Raw genomic sequence first — 18430 nt, forward strand, 5'->3', positions numbered from 1 at the left:
GATGTGCAGGCGCTTGACTGTGAGAGCGAGGTTGACGTTTGAGGATGTGCGAGAAAATTCACCTATTAGTGCGTCTTCCAGTGTAATTCATCCTGTTTTAAAGAATGTGAAGCCAACAAAACACAGGAAGGGTGACGCTGCTAAGTTTAAAGGAAGGCTGTTTTCGTTTTTAACGCACAATAGTCGTTAAATGTCTTTCGGTTTGTTTAAGTTAGGAGCTATTCGGCCGGTTTAGCATCTGATGCTACAAGTAATGTCGGAGGATAATGTGTATTCTAGATGGACAGAGTCGTATTTCAACTCTGAATAAAGACCGAAGGAGGACATGATTGCAGATGCCACAGCTGCTGACACACCCGGGCCTTCAGAGCACAAGTTTGTAACCGAAACAAATATTCTCGAACCGTGTGTGGTGTTTCTAACATTCAGGGAGGTTCGGTGTTGTCTCCTCTCAGTGACAGCTCTTACATCGAGGTCATCTCCTCCTCGTCTGTCCGCTATTCGGAACCAGGCGAGGGCCCAAAGAAGAATGGGGTGAGTATTCCCGAGGACCAAAACTATGATTTCCGCCTTGTAATAAAGAAAGAACTACCCAAGCGAAACCGAGTCAGGTATTATTAAATACTGATACACACTTCAGGCTATTTTGGGGACGGAGTTATCAATTCTTAAAGGCTTTTACTTGACTTTATTGAGACCGTTATTTTAGCATTTATGCTTGTGAGGCTTTAATCTTGTGTTGGAATGGTTGCTTCCTTCTCATAAAGGTTGTGTGTTATCTACAATTAATTCACCACCAACACCATCTTAACTTTTCTTGCTACTTTCCAAACCATTTCACTGATTTACTTTAAAGAGTCAACCCTTTCAGCCTTAAAACCTCTGTCAAAGAAGCCCACATCTGTCTCTTTTACTGGACCACCTACACTCCTGGAGTTCAGCACCTAATCCGGCATTGCTATGTGGATGACACACAGAGTTACCCAAGATTCTGCAGTCAGTGTAGCATGTATTTATGATGTCATAAGATGGATTGCACAAAATGTCTTTCAGTGTTGTTCTTTCCCTCACAAAACTCTCCTTGCTTCCCTGATGCCGACGTATTCATGTGTGCATATTCTCGGCTGCATAGAATATGTAAGGGACTTCTTACTGGTAGCACATCACACCAGTGCTGACTTCAGTACCTAGGCTCCCTGTTAACTTAAGAATTGACCTTAAGATGTTGTTGAGAAACTTGCTATACATGGTAGAATGCTGAGCTGCCAGCAGGAGCCTCTGGGTGTTTGTTGGTTGCCCCAATATTGAGATGTAAATCTTGGGGCAACAGCCTTTTCTGTCAAGGCACCTTGAGTCTGGAATCTTTCCAGAGATCCAAAACGCATCACCACTTTTATGAATTATTTTTTATTCGTTTTGTATTCACAGCAAGACGTACAATAAAAAAAAACACAAGTGGCAAGTGGTGTTAAAGAAAGCAAGAACATGCAGAGAAATGGGAAATGGAATTATTGATTAAATCAAACTGACACTAGTTGATTTCTCTCCTGTCACAAATGTGTCATCCTTGCACTTTCTGATCAAGATTTTGACTCTCTGTCTTGTGAACTCTTGTATCTAGTGAAATGTCTCAAAATATGAAGCTATTCTTAACACTACACTGAGCTATTAACATTTTGTTTAACTGCAACACACAAATCGCTTTCTGTTTGCTGAAGTGTTGGTCGCCATCTGTAACTTAACGTTGCTATGGCCACATTTTGTTGTCCTGTCATTTATGTTGCAAAGAGAGTGACTGAGTCCAACATCATGTTGCTTCAATGAACAAGCTTGACAGGAAATGCGATTGTGAACTCTTTAACTAAGTGTGAATTCATTCTACTTTTTATAGGGGCAAAGAAAAAGACCTCACACTGGGTTGGAGAACACCAAAAGCAAAGAGGCTAAATTCGGCTGCAGCTCTGTCGACAGCGGCAGCAAAGAGAAGAACGAGAAGCCTGTCACCCTGCTGGAGGTGCTCAGCATGGGCAGAGCTGCGATGGAGGTGCGAAGTCACCTTCTATAACAAGTCGTGCTGAATGTTTTAACTGAGAATTAGACCAAGAAAATGCTGCCAAATGACTGCAGTGTCAAATTATATAATGGAGATGAGAATCATTTGCACCTCATCATTTGGTAACTTCAGTCAGGGCTGAATGATGTCTGAAGAGGGAAAAATGCATTTTGGCATGGAGAAGAGGTAAATATGAGCGTCTAGACTGACTTGCTCATGACTGTCTATGCATTTTTTGTTCACAATTGATCACCATTTTAAAAGATAAGAAATAAACACAAGCACACTATCGGCAAGTGTTATTGATGTTTACAAGCTTTTATACCAGCTAACTACTCAGAACTATTATTTCGGAGCTGTTCTTTGACTGCTTGCAAAGCCTGACAATATTTGTTGGCAAATGATCTCATGTAAATGGGAATATAGAGTATGTTTGGTCATTTTGGCCCCAAAACAGCTCTGGGAAACGGATCATAATGATTTATGAAATTCTTTGCTGACCATTTTGCATCTGTTTTCATTGTTTTGTATTTGCGCAGTGCCAAAGCGCTGTCCAACACTGACCAAGCTCTCATCTATCCTATGTTTTATACGCCTGTCCAGGTGGTGATTGATGATTGGATCCAGGCCTACATGGTGGACAGAGACTCATGTCTCCTCGATCTCATCGGCTTCTTCATCCAGTGTTGTGGGTGCAAAGGCAAGCAGAGGAAACACCGCCACAGACTCAAGCCAGCAGCTCACACTGAACAGTGTTTTCCTTGGTTCTTTTCCAGGTGTCATCACGGCAGAGATGTGTGAGAATAAAGAAGAGAGTCATGTAAAGCAGAAGCTGGTGGAGAAATATGACGAGGTGATTGAAATAGATTTTGGTTCTTTTTCCTTAATGAGACTTGAGGATTGAATTTGAATTAGCTTGTGTGGATCAATTCAACAGTGAATACTTGTTGGAGGTCAGATCTATGATGTGTCTGGATGAAACCACATGATAGAGATGAATTTGTCTTTATAAATGGTGCACATTTTAGGATTCTGGTCTGCAGTATAAGAAAGTCTTGGCTTTTCCATGGATCCTTACAGTCACATGGCCCACAGATAAGGTCAGTTATGTTCTCTTTTTTGAAGTTTAAATCTAGCTGCATGTGATAGTGTGTTCCATTATTCTTCATTGCTGTCTCCTGCAGGAGAATTCAGAATATCCCCTCATACAGACTGGACCGTACGGTCGCTGGTTCCACGCCGACTTGAGTGAATTTCTCTCAGTGTTCGTCACTCAGTGCCAGCAGACCATCATCTTTGACGGCTACCTAATGAACTCTGTGTTGTCGCTGCTCTCTGAGCTCTCCAACTCCTACATCGTGGCTTTCAGACACACGTGTACTCTGGCAGGTAAACCACGTCCACATTAGTGTTGCGTTGATCCCGATGGATAATATGTCTCATTAGAATCAGAGGAGCCTGAGACAGGATGTACAGCTGAATTGATCAGCCAAGTTAAACAGTTAAAAATGAGCGATGATGTCATCAGAGGAAGCCAGAAACAGATGTAACTTAATTTTAAAGTGGCTGTTCATGTTACCCATCATGCCGTCAGTGCAAAATGACTTAGCCATTGCAGTTCATAAACACTACACAGCTGTTGTGTAGAGTTATGTTGTCACATCGGCAAAGCATCCACATATAGAGAATTGAGTTACTGAATCCTGTTGACAGGAAGTTCTTGCCTATTTAAATTGTAGTCAGGAGCTTGTTGTGAGAGTGGAGTTGTCTCTGTGTCACACACAACAGAACAAACAGGCATGTATTTGTTATGGTGGCTCTTCTGTGGTGTCATGGATACTTTTTCTTTTAATTTCTTCGAAGCGGTGAAAGTGCTGAGCTCGTTAATAGCTGTGGCGGAAGGTCTTCAAGTGGCCATTAAGAACGCGGAGAGGCAGCAAAAGGGGAGGAAGTTCAAGAGACAGAGAAGCTCCCTGCTGAGGACCTTACGGGAGAGGATCACGCGGGTATTTCTCTTCCTACTGTAGTACGAAGAATGTAAATAATCTGACTTTCTCATTTGTGTCCGCCAGCTGCAGGAGAACAAGGCCGAAGTGGAGGGCATGATGGACGTGGTCTTCAAAGTGGTTTTTCTCAAGCGATATCGGTAAATTGTTGCCTCTCCGTTGTTAGATTTCAAGCTGCTAATCTTTTTGACTGTGAAGAAGTGCTAGTGAAAGTGTTTGTTGTCTCCCTCCAGTGATATACATCCTGAAATCCGCTGTATTTGCATGGAGGAGTTTGGTGTGTGGTTGAAGACCTACTCCTCTGTGTTCCTCAATGATAGTTACCTCAAATATTTGGGATGGGCGCTTTATGATAAGGTATTTCTGACTTTACAATTGGAAGATCAAGACATCTGGGTGCCTGCTGATTTGGTGCGTCTCTCTCTCTCTCTCAGGTAGCAGAGGTGCGTCTCAGGGCTGTGGTGGCTCTGCAGCGTCTATGTGAAGACCCTCGAGTTCTGCCTGAGCTGGACCTGTTCTCCAGCCGCTTCAAGGTGTGTCAACCTGCCAGAAACCAGAAAAGACACGTTGGCTGTTGACTTCTAGAGCACAAGTGGATACCCAACAGTTTATATGTCGGTTCTCTAGGGCAGAATAATCTCAATGACTCTGGACAAAGACCATGAGGTTTCTCTTCAGACCATGAAACTGCTGGTAATCATCTCCAGGTTAGTGTTTACACCTGCTCTTAATTGTTGTTATTTTTTTTAAACACTTAATCTCCGTTTCCTCCAGAACATCTGAGGACTTTCTCACTCCAGTCGACTATAAGAAAATCCTCAACTGTGTTTACGCCTCTCACCGCCCTCTTGCTGCAGCTGCTGGAGAGCTGCTCTTCTCATGGTTTGTAGCTTCTCAAAGGGTTTTTTTTTTTTCACTCAGTTTTTTATTTTAATGGATGTCACCACTTTGCAGGAGGATTAGGACAAGTTGACTGAGAACAGAAATCTCATTAGAAATTAACTGACAATATTCTTTCAAGAATGCAACAGAAATAATCGATCAAAGGACCACTTTTATTTCTGTTCATGTCACTGTGCATGGTTTATTTCTCTTGAAGATTTTTGGAATCATTATTATTTCATCAGGCTTCTCAAAACGACAGTCCAGACAGATAAGCTGAACAAGGCAGAGGCTCAGAGACAGCAAATGCTGCAGAGGCTGAAAGCTCTGGTACAGTTTCATCTGAGCTCTAAGGTGAACACCTACACTTCCAAAGTAGAGAAGGAGGATAGTTAGGTGGTTTTCATCATAGTTTGACTGGCTTCTCTGTGTGCCTGCAGTTGCACACGCACGTGGTTTACCTGGTGGACGGGTTGTGGGACTGTGCTGGAGCCCTGTTGAAGGACTGGCCAGCCATCACATCCATACTGCTGAGTGCAGGTAAGTGCGCCTTTGTGTGTCTTCGTGTTTATTATAACACAGTTGTATCTCTTCATGAAAAATAGCGTCATGTTAATAAGTTAAACTTCATCTTTGTCACCTTTTGTTTTATTCCATTTTTAATGAAAGTGAAGTTCCTTTTTAAGACAATTCTAGTGTTGAAAATCGTGTGAAATATGGTTCTTTACTGGTTTCATAATGCATTACTTTGCTGAAAAAATGCCTAATCTGAGTGACAAATGCCCAATTCAAACACACCTTTACAAATATAATGAATTGGCTTGTAACCGATTCAATTTCATTCGGTTTGAGTGGAGTGGATTATCGTGACAGTTGATCGTGTTGGTGCCCATGTGCACACTTGGGTCATCACTCCCGGTCTGGGCGGATTTTTCTATGCATGTGACATGATCAGTAAATAAATTGTGTAACAAACAAGAGTCCTCTGCCACCGTCCAGCTCTGTGACTGTGATATGAGCAGCAGTTGCCTTGAGCACTACAATAACATTTTTCAGACTGTAATTCCTCGTGGTATTAAGTTTGCAAAGGTCAAAAAATGCATAATGAAGAAAATAAATTTTTGTAAATCAGACATCAAGAACTCACTTTTAATCATGAAAGACAATAATAAGACCAATAGAATGAAGAACCGCAGGCGGGATAGATATAGCATATTAACAGCGATTCAGATAGACTGACCTGAAGCATGAAGAACACGACTGATAGAAGGGATGAAAGCAAGACACAAGCCTAGACTGCCCTCTGGTGGCTGTAGTGTGAAGTACGTGAAATGATGCACCAATATGAATAACTGTCTTTGATGCTCGGTAACGGACTGCGGTTTGTTTACAAATGGATCTAGACAGTGGTCCGATGGAAGAGAATCGGCCATTTTGCGCTGGTTTTTAGCGCATGCTCAGCTCATTGACTCGCCAAGTGAATGCACCAGAGACTCGAGGGAAGTCAGACGAGTCAATTGGGCTGAGTCACTCTGGATGGATGGAGCTGATGCATCACCCTACACACAGACATGTGGTTGTCCTTCCCTGCTGCTCATGTTTCAACAATACTTCATTCTTGTTCTGACCTAAAGGATCCTGAACATACTTTTGTGTTTCAGCAGGTCTGAGTCAGAAGCAGAAAGCAGTACTGGCAGAGATTCTCGTAGCCTCCGTGCACCAGGCTGCAGAGAGAAGGACACTTCCTGGGAGGATTGGCCCGAGAAAGGTTGTTGTTTAAGATCATTTTCTTATATACAGTAATTTCCGGACTATAAGCTGCTACTTTTTTCTAGCGGTCTGAGCTCTGCGTCTTATACAACAGCGCGGCTAATATATGGATTTTTACAGGATGAAATCACATCAAATCAGAGGCTTTTTATTTACCCTTAAAGCACTGAAAATGCACTGTTTTCGCCCACGTGTCCACAGCTCCGTCAACAGAGTCAGTCTCCTGGAGGTCTGGAATCGAGAAGCAGGCGCTGAGACCGGCAGTGGTGTCAGAACTTCGGGCACGCGGGCGAAAACAGTGCATTTTGAGGGCTTTAATATGAATAAAAGATGTTAGATGCTGTCTCGAGACAAAGTGGGTTCAGCTCAAAAGTCTGACGTGAACACAAGCGAGTCGGGTTTTGGCCACTGACTTGATCCCAGCTGGAGAGCTGCACCTTGTCTATTGTTAGAGCAGTGCGGATAAATCAAGATGCTCCATATTACGCAGCTTGTTTCCGCTGTGTTGGACCCCATTTTCAAAAGTAGTTTTTAATCGGGTGCACCACTGCCCACAGCGCAGACAGCACCACTGAACCTGCGGCCTCATGTATGAACAAGATCTATTTTCCTTCTTCTCCTCTAGTGGTTGTGGATAATATTCCAGTGCGCTCCATAGTCTGGAAATTACGGTAATCTGTGGTATATATTTATGTTTTCCTGACATTGTTCTCTTCTAGGCAATGACCATCAAAGATAAGAGGGTCCGGGTCAGCGACTGTAACACACTCACTCAACATTTTCTTCAGGTGCTTCCACAGCTGCTGTCGAAGGTGAGTGTTGTGTGAGTGTTCCATGTTGCCGCATTCATTCTGATTGTCTCCCATATGTAGTTCTCAAGCTGCCCGTCGATGGCGGCCTCACTGATGTCCATCCCTCAGTTCCTCAACGCGGCAAGTCTCACATCTGAAAACACTCAGGTCTGAACTGCCATCTTTGAAAAGTTTCCAAGGTTCCTCTGACCATGAAGTTTGTCCCACAGCTCCTGTCGAGCGTGTTGTCGGAGATGGAAGCAGTGCTGAAAGTCCAGTCGCACCCGGATGTTCTGGAGGCGGCAGCTCGGTCCTTCCTGAGTCTATGTGAGGAGCAGGAGGTCTGGAGCGCCGTGGCCAGTCCTGCCCGAGACTCACTAGTGCAGAGCTGGGTGGATCAGCTGAGCAGGCTGCTCACAGACTCAGTCCAGGTGGAGTCCACATCATTTCAATCCCGACCCTCTATATGAACCTTTGTCAATATGTTGCAGGGCGACAGTTTCACTGCTGACAAAGCAACAACATCGGAGATCTCACGCTGCCTGAAGAGGCTCCAAGCTTTCTACAAGTGAGGTGTCATGCTTGCAACCATCCTGTCGGGCTTGTGCTCACCTCTGCTGCTTTGTGCTGCAGCTGCCATGACCTGTCGCGCTGGCATCTCTGGGAGCTGCTGTCTCCACTCCTGCCCACCGAGCACGCCCAGACTGGACCCCCCGCTGAGGTACTGTCCCTCTGGTTTAGTTTGAGCTTCCATCACTCATTTCCCTTCCCTCTCTAAGATTCTTCTGGAGGTCCTGCAATGCTGCTGCTTCTCCCTCTTGTGGTCACTCTGCAGGAGTGACGACACGCTGACACCAAGCGAAGCCAAAGTCAGTTGCACCCGTAATATTGTTGGGAATAAGTTGAATGTGACTGTGTCTCAGACCAGCCTGTATGAATGGAAACGTCTTGATGTTTTAGGAGGAGCAGCTACTCCAGCTCGCCCAGTTCTGCGAGCAGTGTTGTGTCTGTCTCTCACACTCGGACTGTCGCGTGAAGAAGCAGGTCTGAACCACCACATTCTCAATGACATTCAAAACTTCATCCAGACTTAAGTCTCTCGCTTCACTGCCGTCAGTCTTTCCTGTGTGTGTGCGACGTTCTGGCCGCTCACTCCTCCCAGCTGCGCGGCTCCTGCACCCCCTCCTCATGCCCTCTGCCCTATCGGCCCCGGCCAGAGTTGCAGGCCGCACTGGTGGACTTCGCACGCGCCAATATCTTTGTTGACTCCCAGTCCAGCCAGTGCAAAGGTGACGTGAATTTTTCTCTGTTGATCGTACCGATAAAGTAGTGCAATATTTGAGACCATAGCAAACAGAGAGAGACGTAGAGGGCCCAAGACTGAGACCACTGAGAAGGGCCAAACCAAGTTGAATACAGAACCAGTGATAGCATTTCATTGCCTGATCCGTTTTGGAAAAAAAGTATTTTTTTTCGTCTAATCTACAAAGCAGTTGCCATGTTTGAACGTGTTTTAACCAGCAGAGGGCACCAACAGACTAGTTTCCCCCTCATCATGCACGTGTTACATTTCTGATCGTCGAGGCGTCAACCGAGAGACTAAGAAGACGGACCTACTTGAACTAACTATTCAAAAGCTATAAATAGTATAAGAGAGCAAACCTATGAAGAGAGCTCAATAAAATGATGTCACAAGGAGGTCATGGAAAAACATTTTTTCAGAGGCCACAAAGTAGAAATGAAATATTATTTTAGACCATGATATTTAAGCAACACAAGGAGAAAAATAAGAACCATAACCTTGAGACTGTTTATCATTTTTTTTACATTTAAAATTTGGCAAATAAAATCACCAAGCAGAGACGTTTGACAAGAAGACATAAAATACACTCATTAAAGACTGTGTGATGTTATTTGAAGAAGATGCAACAGTGACGAAATGTGTTTTTCAATCCACATACAATTTTCTGGAGCTTATTACATGAAAGGGAAAACAAATCATCCAAACCCTCACTAGTGGACTAAAGCTGAAGACTCATTCGCCGTGAGCGGCGTCTCCTCTGGCTTCTGACTCTCCACAGACATATTGACTCCAAATGTCCTGAGAGTCAATAAAGGCCCTGGTGGGAGTCTCTTAAACGTCCTGGCAAATACCACGTGGGATTATTGGTTTTTGAACATGTCATAAAAGGCTGGGCTTTTATTGGATCTGCCTGGTAACACTTTGCTTTTATAGATGGGATCAGGGATCATGGCGGGGCCGGGGCCCCACTTAAGTCACTGAGTTTCCTCTCCCCTTATTGGAGAGTCGGCTCAGCCGCTTTCTCCAGCGCGGTGACGATGGAAGCCACATGGTGTCTCTGCTGTAACTCCGTCTCTGGTGTGATCTTTTCATTCCCACCTGTGAAAGCCATCGCTCCCCGACTCTACCATGATTGATCACTCGCTTTCCTCTCTCCTCTCCCCCCCCTCCACCACTTCGCCCCGGATCACTGCCTCAGAGGGCTCCAGGGCCGAGAGGCTGGGCTGCAGGAGACGCCAGCTGGTGGCGCTGTGCAGGCTCATCGTGGACGGAGTGCTGGAGACCCACATCGCAGCGCAGGTCCTCATGTTCTATGTGAAGGTGAAGATTTATTGATGGAAAAATCACACTTTAATGTCATAAAAACACAAGCTCACTGCAGCATGACCAAGAATAGAAGACTAGAATCACAGATTTGGGAATGTTTGGACTCAGTGTTCCATAGATGGAAATTTCTGGCAAGTTTCTTCAAGTCATTTTCCGTCTTTACATCTGGAACAACTAGAAAAATGCTGGAGAGTTTGCACATATTTGACATATTCATTTTTGCATGAAGTGAAAAACACAGATTTTGGGATTTTGGGATAAGCAGCAAAGGTGTAACAACATTTAAATGCGCAAAATAATGCGCTATAAAAAAATCCAGGTTTATTTAGTTTTGCAAATGTATTGTGTAGTTATGAACAAAACTGTTGAAGGTAGGATGAATAGATGTGAGTTTCATTTTGACATGAAATGAATACAGTAAAAATACCTTTTGTCAAACTGATTCTTAAAACGTATTGTTGTTTTAGACTGAAATATCCGGTTATATCACGTGAGTTATTTTGAATTATTTAAGTCATAACTCATCGGATAGTTTTGAGTGTGAAGATCTGAAGAAGGATTGCGCCACATGAGAAACAACGAAGCTTTGGTTCCATTGACAATCTGGACTTAACCTGTTTTCAGTTTCACTCTGACTTGGGCGACATCATCCGGGAGACGATCCTCAGGACAAAGCGCAGCGATGAGGTGGAAGGCGCTCGGATGATGGCGCAGTGTCTGCAGCAGGTGACACACTTGAGATGAGGGAACATTTATTATTGCGTGTTCCCCAAGCTGAAGTGTCGCCGGAAACATTAGTCTGAGATGTGCGTCTGTAACATGGCAGCTCTTCACGCAAGTCAAGCGGCAACATGGCGGGAAGCTGGATTCGCAGGAACAAGCGTTCGGCTGCGTCAAGGAGCTGGCGAGACGCTTCACGCTCCTGCATGGAGACCACCACTCACCCGGTGTGGCCTCCATCCACAGGTGAGGAACTTGGATTCAGCTTTGGTCTGAGGCGATGCGTAGCTCAGGGGCCACATCAGGGCAGTGATGGGGGCCCTTGTAGGCTCAATGAGAAACATGAGTTTTAACATTTCTGTTGGCTCTATCTTCCTGTTTGAATGGGTTAAAATAGTTTTTCATCTTGTCTTTTATCTTAAATGTATAAGTCAACTCTGTTGCTTGTTCTGGTGAAGCAGAGATGCAGTAGCGGCCCTGATGTGCATGACTGAGGTGGCTTGTTTGCAGAATGGGTTTAGACTTCGCTCTGAGAGACGGCCCCCGAGCTACAGCGCCACCCAACATCGACTACCTGCTGGTTCTCACCGAGTTTTCCTGCAAACTCTCGCCCGCCGACAAGACCACCATGTAAGTGAACCAAGGTTATAATGGTTTGGGATTTTTCATTAGTTTTCACTTTTACTTAGTTTTGAATTTTTGTCTTAGTTTCCATGAGTTTTTCAAGCGGGTTGGCTAGTTTTAATTGGTTTCAAAGACTGAACAATACTTGGTTTCAGTTGAGTTTAAGCCCAGGTTTTTCCTTCAATATGGGGTGTTTGAACAAGACTGAAGACTGAAATAAGTCACAAAAATAGTTGGTAACAAAAACTCAACACGGCGGACAGCTGTCATCACACCAGCCGCAGCAAAGTAAATTGATCTCAAATCGCTTCTCCATGCCATAAATAAGGACGAAAACAAAGCACAGTTTCGCTAGAGTTATTTTGATTCGTTTTGCCAACAGTCTGCAGTTTCAGTTAGTTATCGTTTTTATTTCAGTGAACAAAAGTGATTTACTTTTCTAGTTTTTGTTTTTTTTGTTAGATTTTGTGAAGTTTTATAACCTTGGAGTGACGGTTTAATCTGACATGTTTACTGTGACTTCCTGTTAGTCAGCCAGCCAAAAAACTAGTGATGGGCTGGTGAGGCTTCATGAAACAGTGTCCTTAGTTTCAGAGCTCAGAAGGTGGCGCTCTTGAAATTGTCTTTCAAATTCAAAGAGAGGGCCATCTAGTGGGCTGTAAAGGTGAGGACACTGTGTCATGAAGCTTGTGGGATTGAACAAAGTAGAAGTTGAAAAAAAAGAGTTTCTGGTGAAAAAGATGAACCTTAAAGAACTTTCAAATGCGGAATGATTTTTGCTGAATATGACTTTCCGTACGAGACACTCAATATAACCGAGTCAGAAATGACCACAGCTTCTTTTGTGAGTAAACTCTGCCTGGTACCTGAGCTGTGTGTTTGGTGTGGGCAGCCTCTCACACCTGCAGGAGCTGCTGGCAGAATTCCCCGGGGACCTCACACACCACAGCTGGAACCCTGTGGGGACCTACCGGACCTCTCTGCTGACTCCAGGCGACCACCAGGAGACGAGGCGTCCAGAAGACGCAGGTATTACGCTTGACGTCCGTGTGACCCTCAACGATAACAAACAAGTGAAGTGAATGTGTTGCACTTCACCAGGTGTTGTCGTCGCACAAGGTGCTTCTGAAGTAGGCGACGGATGCAACGTTGATCGAAGGTGAGATCGGAGGATCATTTTCAAGTGTAATAGCAGAAGAGTGCTGACCTCGGCGTGTCCATCCCTGCAGCGCTGCAGAGAACAAGATGGACCAGGACCGCGGCTCTGTGGGAAACTGTGAAGGCATGTAACCTACACATGAAGCTCAGATGTTGGAACACAGCAGCGGATCCTTTGGCTCACTCAGTCAAACCTTCTTCTCTTGTTACCTCTGGATTTCAAGCTCGCAACTGTATCATTGTTTCCTGATGCACTGTGATCTGGACTTGTATCGTCAACGCGGGTCTTGACCACTAGAGGGCGTGTATCGTTTTGAGCTATTGGAAAACCCTCCTCTTCTCCGACCTGCTAAACATATCGCTGAGGCAGCGTGTTTCTTCTCACCGACATGGATTGAAAGGATGTCATCGAATGACGTCAACACGACAGACTTCTTCATTCAGACGGATGTAGCTTGACTGGAGTTGGATGTAGCTCGGATATTTGCGCTGCTAACATGGTGACATGACCGGCGTCCTCATTTTCAGAGCTCAGTAAGTGGCGCTCTCTGCTCAAAAGGGTGTGTGGTTTCTATAAAATGGTTAGGCAACGTCACTGAGGGCTCTGAATACGAAGACACTTGCCAACTTTAGTGCTGAAATGTTGTTTTGGAAGTAAATACTTTACTATTATAGACGCACACTTCCTGCTTGTAGAGGCAGGTCCAACATTATGGTGCATTTGTCCTTTGATCTACTGTCAGGAACATAAGTGAACAATTGGATCTTGTACTGTTGCAGTTGGTTATGAGACACAATGAGAGACACTGTAACCTCACAGGCCACACATTTCTCATGGTGCAGTTGTGACCTGTGACTTTTACCTTCATCTTGTTGCAAAGTTTAAGCTGAATCTCCACTGTTTTTTTCTGAGACTGCTGTGTCAGCAAGGCGTTCAGGGCCCTGTGGAACGGTGCTACAACAGGACGTGTCAGATGAACCTTTGTCCTCCTGTAACTGTCACTCACATGTCCCTGCTGTTCCAGATCACAACTTTATTCATTAAAGAAACAAACATTGAAAATTGGTTCCTCTTTTGTTCTGTCTTGGCACAAAGGAAAAACATCTAAAAACACACACTGCAAATATTTACAGTTATTTATATCCACCTGTAATAATTTAGAACATGCGCACTCAGGTCTGTGGGGTTGTGTGAGTGTGTGGAAGCTTGCACTTGACTGAACGACTGAGTTTACATCTTCTCCTGGTCCTGGAATGTAAAACGAGCCGAATATTGAGCGTGGTGGGTTTGTGAGAGTGATCCGGTCCAGGTGGATCTAGGTACCAGAACATTAAAGTGCAAAGAAGGCGTCTCTGTATTTCCTGTGATCTGAAGCTCCTGGCATCAAGTGACTCCACCACAGCTGAGGGCAGCTCGGCCTGCGTGAGAGTCTCCGTGTAGCTAGTAGTCGTCCTCGTACTCGTCCAGGTCCAGTTCCAGGCCGCAGTGAGTGGACGGCAGATCCAGGAAGTGTCTCTTGGTCAGACCCAGGTCTGAGCTGAGGTGCTGACCCAGGGAGCTCAGCGGGTCGTCGTACCTGGGAACAGATGGAGGACGAACCTCAAGTTAGCTTCAAAATAAGCTCGTGTGGAGTGTCGAGTTGCTGCAAAGCAGGAGGGTGAAGGTTCAATTCCCTGTAGGAGAACGACCAGACAGGTTCAGCATCACTGAGCTCCACAGGATCATGTTCTGGGGAAGGCGGGTCAGGTAAGGGGGGATTTGAGGGGGGGCTCAGACAGGTGGAGAGCCAGGGGGACATGGTGTCCCCACTCAGCGTCTTACCTGCTGTGGGCTGCAGCGACTCTCTGAGCCTCCTAAAGTCCCACACACACAAACACACACACACACCTGTCAGGACTCCAGACGAGGACCACCTGCTGGTGCCAACAAAGACCCAGACGACCCACAACACCGTCACACTCACAGGTCGTGGCACTGCTCGTTGGCCGTCTCTTCAGACACCAGCATGTCGTACTCCACCGCGGCGTATCTCTCCCAGTCCGACACTTCCTGACCGTCCGGCTCCATCTCCTGCAGAACACAGGCGGTGTCATGTGATCCGCGGAGAGGGAACTCGGGAGGTGGGGCGGCTCACCCCGACGACGGAGAAAGGGTCCCGCTGCTCCTGGTTCAGGTACTTCTCGATGTTGAAGAAGGTGTTGAAGAAGACGTGCGACAGCTTGCAGCGCTTCAGGTCCCTCAGCGTGATCTTCCCTGCGGTGCAGCACAGGACAGTCAGAGTCCCACTCCTCTGATCAATGGTTCGGGCCTGTGACACCAGCTCTCTGCAGACGCGACACTTGCTGCGGCTGTTGTTGCCTGTTTCACGGCGAGTGACCCGGTCGGACCGGAAGGGGCGGGGCAGGGGGTGAGTGCGTGCGTGTAAATGTTCAAAGAGTCTGACCTTTGACCTCCGGCTTCACGAGGTCGAGCATTTGGCACAGGCAGTCCTCGAAGGGCAGCGGCTCAATGGCCATGGACTCCAGCTTCTGGCACTGCTCCTCGTAGAAGAACTCCAGCTCGTACATGCTCAGCACGCCATCGCCGTCCAGGTCCATGCAGCGGAACCAGTACTCGATGCTGTGGGTGGACGGGCGGTTTGAATGGGGCGTGGAGAAACCGTGAAGGTGTGGAGGGGAGGGGGGCGAGTCCACACACACCTGGTGTCACTCTTCTTGTCCTCCTCAGAGATGAGGAACCAGACGAAGTCGGCGTAGCTCAGCCGGCCCTCCTTGTGGACCCGTCTGTCCCTGCCATCACAAGCAAGTCAAACAACTGACCGTGTAACAAATAAAAGTCTGATTCCCAGCTCCTCACCTGGTGACTGTGCCTGAGAATATTCGCTCGATCATCTTCTGGGAAATGGCTGAAAGAAACCACAAGATTCAGTCATGCAGACGGGCCTCAGACACCATCAGCCGCACTGTATATCTGGACGGTGTCATAAATCCAGAGGAGGTGGAGATGGCTCCAGACGTGGCGTCCATCTCCAGCCTCATCTCCCTCCTCTCTCATGTGGCGAGGAGCGAGAGGAGGCCAGTGAACCAGAACCACCGCCTCATGACTGTGATGGTCATTTATTTACAATGACATGGCTTTACAGAGAGAGATGTTGGAGAAGGTGAGAGCAGAAGTCGGATGAAGTGTTGGGGAACGTGTGGTGATGACGGACGGAAGATCAGCACCAGAAAAGTTGTCATTCGAATCATGCAGAGCGACAACAGTGTGTGTGGACTTGCTCATTTGTCCTAGTGGGGACCAATACTTGACAAAACACTATTCTTGTGGGGACCTCATGCTATTTGTGGGGAAATTTTTTTGCTGGTTCTCACAAGGTAAAGTCCCAATTTGAGGATGAGTTAAATAACTGGGTCATGATAATTGGGTGTAGGTTTGGTTCAGAGTCCTGGTTAAGGTGAGCCATGTGTTTTGGATGGCTAGGTTAAGGAGGCGGGGAAAGCACAATGGCATAGAAAAACAAAACATTTTGAGAAGCATGTGAGTCTGATGTACGTTCAACATTTAACATTCAAGGTTTGAAAAAAAGAGATAAAATCCTCACAATCTTTCTAAACCTTCAGAAGGAATTTTGTGAATATAAAGTGAAAATAAGCTCATATAAAAAGTTATTTCTATGACATCAAATGTTTTTTTTTCAATTCCAAATAAAAGAAAAATATTCCCATTTTGTGAACTAGAATTAATGTTTTGTTAAAACATAACGTTAGGAGTTTTGTGGAAAATAAAGTACTGTATGAATGGGTTGAGAAAAAAGTACTGAGTGAAAAAAAATTAAAATGCTATGTCATGGGAGGAAATGTTTAACAAATATTATGGATATTATATTGTAGTATAAATGAATGCACTTGTCACTGAGGAAAACGGCAACCTACGCATCCATCTACATAGGAATGAGAATAGAAAAGTGTGTGTGTTGGCTTGTTTATACTGCCTCATGTGGACCACTTCTTGACAACACACTGTCCTGGTGGGGAGCTTATGTCTTTGTGGGGACGTTTTGTCGGTCCCCACAGGTCCGAACCTCAACTTGACGATGAAGGCTTCAAAATAACTGGGTCATTATAATTCAATGTAAGTTTGGTTCAGAGTTCAGGTTAAGTTTAGCCATGTGTTTTAGATGGTTAGGTTTAGGGTGAGAGGCTGAGGAAAGGGTTACCTCACAGTGTCCTCACAGGGATAGCAATACAAACGTGTGTGTGTGTGTGTGTGTGTGTGTGTGTGTGTGTGTGTACCTTGGTCATTATGTTGAGCCAGGTCCCTCTGGTCAATGTAGAGGTCGTGGTCGGTGTCCAGCTCCCAGAACTTGCAGTAGATGACGTAGAAATGTTCGTAGGAGAAGAAATCCGTCAGTTGGTTCACATTCTCCACCTGTTCCAACAAGGCCACGTTCTGGAGACGCCGAAGAGCAGAACAGAGGGTGAGACTCTTCTATGATCCGGCGATGGCCGTCAGCAGGTTCTAACACATGGAAGTGGACTGGCTCGTCCGACGGTGCGACTCACCTGAAGAAAGTTACTTTTCCTGAGTTCGTTGCAGGTCATCTTCCCGGTCCAGGACCGGTTCACGCTGTAAAATATCCTCTGGATCACCTGCAGAAGAGATCTGATCAACACAACTCCTCGGGTGAGGCGCGCCGACCTTACCGTGGTGATGTATCTGGAGTGGAAGTCCGGCGCCTCCTTCAGAAAGGCCAGGCTGCTGTGAGAGTTGACCACATCCTGGAGGCACACATCACAGTCAGGTAGGGAACATGCTGGGAGCGACAGCACCAGTGAAACCACATGAGAGAGTGGGTCAGTGACGCGCCGCGCCGGGTTCAATAACAAACTCTCTGCTGTTGCCACTCAGAAAATGACGTCTGGTGGCTTCACAGAGCCTGGGATTTTTGAGGTCGGCGCATGAATGCAGATGCGTTTAAACAGAATCAGGACCCATCAGTGTCAGCGGTCGGCGTTCCGTTCAGATGGCGTATCATTGTGGGAAATAAAGTCTCCAGGAGGAGCCAGGAAGTTTTACTTTGAAGTAGATTTGTGGGAACACATGAAGGCAACAGGGTGGGGGAGGGGGAAGAGCTGTCAGTCTGGCAGTAGAAGGTCCAACACTTGGAAACAAACACAGCCTTCTGATGCTGTGGTCCCCTCAGACTGAGCCTCTATGTGGCAGCAACTTGAAGATCGGCTCATGTACACGTGGGACAAATAAAGTTCCACTTTTTAACCGTTTCCGCCGCTCCACCTGCTTCTCATCTCTGCGCTAAAGGACTGTTGACATAAATGCTAAGGCGGCGGTGAAATTAAAAGGCCTTATTCCGGGGCGGCCGCGGCGCCTCTTTGACTCCGACGGTGAGAAATTAAATCATAGAGAAACACATAAATCACGGCACGCAGGAAACAGGCGGCGACAGTCACATCTACTCCGCTGCAATCCCGCTCTCATTCATCAAAAGAGTCAAAAGCCATCTGCGGAGCCGGGCCATACAAATTAAACGCCGGGTGCCACCTGGCATCAGCGCGATGGGAAGGTGTGTGGGGCTCAGTCCGGCAGGGAAATGAATCAGGTACAGCAGTGGGACCAAAGCAGGAGGGAGGGGATTTGGGGCTGGGGGCTGCATCTGCATGTGGGACTGAGGAGGCACTTCGGGCTACAATTCCAGAGAAGTTTCATGGAATATAAAGAGGGTTTACGGCAAATACAGGCGCAGATTGACCCTCTACAAAGTCATTCTGCATCACAGGA

At 46.1% G+C, this 18430-nt stretch overlaps 2 protein-coding genes across 6 annotated transcripts in view; one reads left to right on the forward strand and one right to left on the reverse strand.

Annotated features, from left to right (window-relative positions):
- On the forward strand, nt 1-13699 carry si:ch211-269e2.1 (cohesin subunit SA-2). 2 transcript variants are annotated; one of them, XM_053877314.1, is made up of 31 exons: nt 1-375; nt 456-534; nt 1892-2044; nt 2657-2753; nt 2830-2906; nt 3082-3153; nt 3238-3442; nt 3917-4059; nt 4126-4199; nt 4293-4416; nt 4494-4592; nt 4687-4766; nt 4834-4941; nt 5187-5295; nt 5382-5481; nt 6603-6709; nt 7431-7523; nt 7584-7670; nt 7733-7933; nt 7994-8070; nt 8136-8223; nt 8282-8371; nt 8463-8546; nt 8620-8791; nt 10004-10125; nt 10756-10857; nt 10958-11097; nt 11362-11481; nt 12368-12504; nt 12577-12634; nt 12705-13699. In XM_053877314.1, the coding sequence occupies exons 1-31, from the start codon at nt 326-328 to the stop codon at nt 12763-12765; spliced, it is 3309 nt and encodes a 1102-aa protein (XP_053733289.1). In that variant the 5' UTR covers nt 1-325; the 3' UTR covers nt 12766-13699. The 2 variants fall into 2 exon arrangements, with proteins under 2 accessions (XP_053733289.1, XP_053733290.1); XM_053877315.1 differs by having other exon boundaries at nt 6606-6709.
- ppp2r3b (protein phosphatase 2, regulatory subunit B'', beta) overlaps nt 13466-18430 on the reverse strand; it is an 18745-nt gene continuing 13780 nt past the window's right edge. The window contains exons 5-13 of one of the 4 annotated variants that reach the window (XM_053877319.1): nt 17338-17412; nt 17197-17283; nt 16927-17083; nt 15491-15539; nt 15334-15423; nt 15078-15253; nt 14769-14887; nt 14598-14704; nt 13466-14210 (exon numbers count right to left, since the gene is read on the reverse strand). In XM_053877319.1, the coding sequence (XP_053733294.1) occupies nt 14075-14210; nt 14598-14704; nt 14769-14887; nt 15078-15253; nt 15334-15423; nt 15491-15539; nt 16927-17083; nt 17197-17283; nt 17338-17412 (996 nt within the window). In that variant the 3' untranslated portion in view covers nt 13466-14074. The remainder of the gene's footprint in view (nt 14211-14597; nt 14705-14768; nt 14888-15077; nt 15254-15333; nt 15424-15490; nt 15540-16926; nt 17084-17196; nt 17284-17337; nt 17413-18430) is intronic. The other 3 variants (XM_053877318.1, XM_053877317.1, XM_053877316.1) reach the window with 3 other exon arrangements.

The sequence above is a fragment of the Synchiropus splendidus genome, chromosome 10 (genome assembly GCF_027744825.2).
Source record: "Synchiropus splendidus isolate RoL2022-P1 chromosome 10, RoL_Sspl_1.0, whole genome shotgun sequence".
In the NCBI taxonomy this organism is placed as follows: domain Eukaryota; kingdom Metazoa; phylum Chordata; class Actinopteri; order Syngnathiformes; family Callionymidae; genus Synchiropus; species Synchiropus splendidus.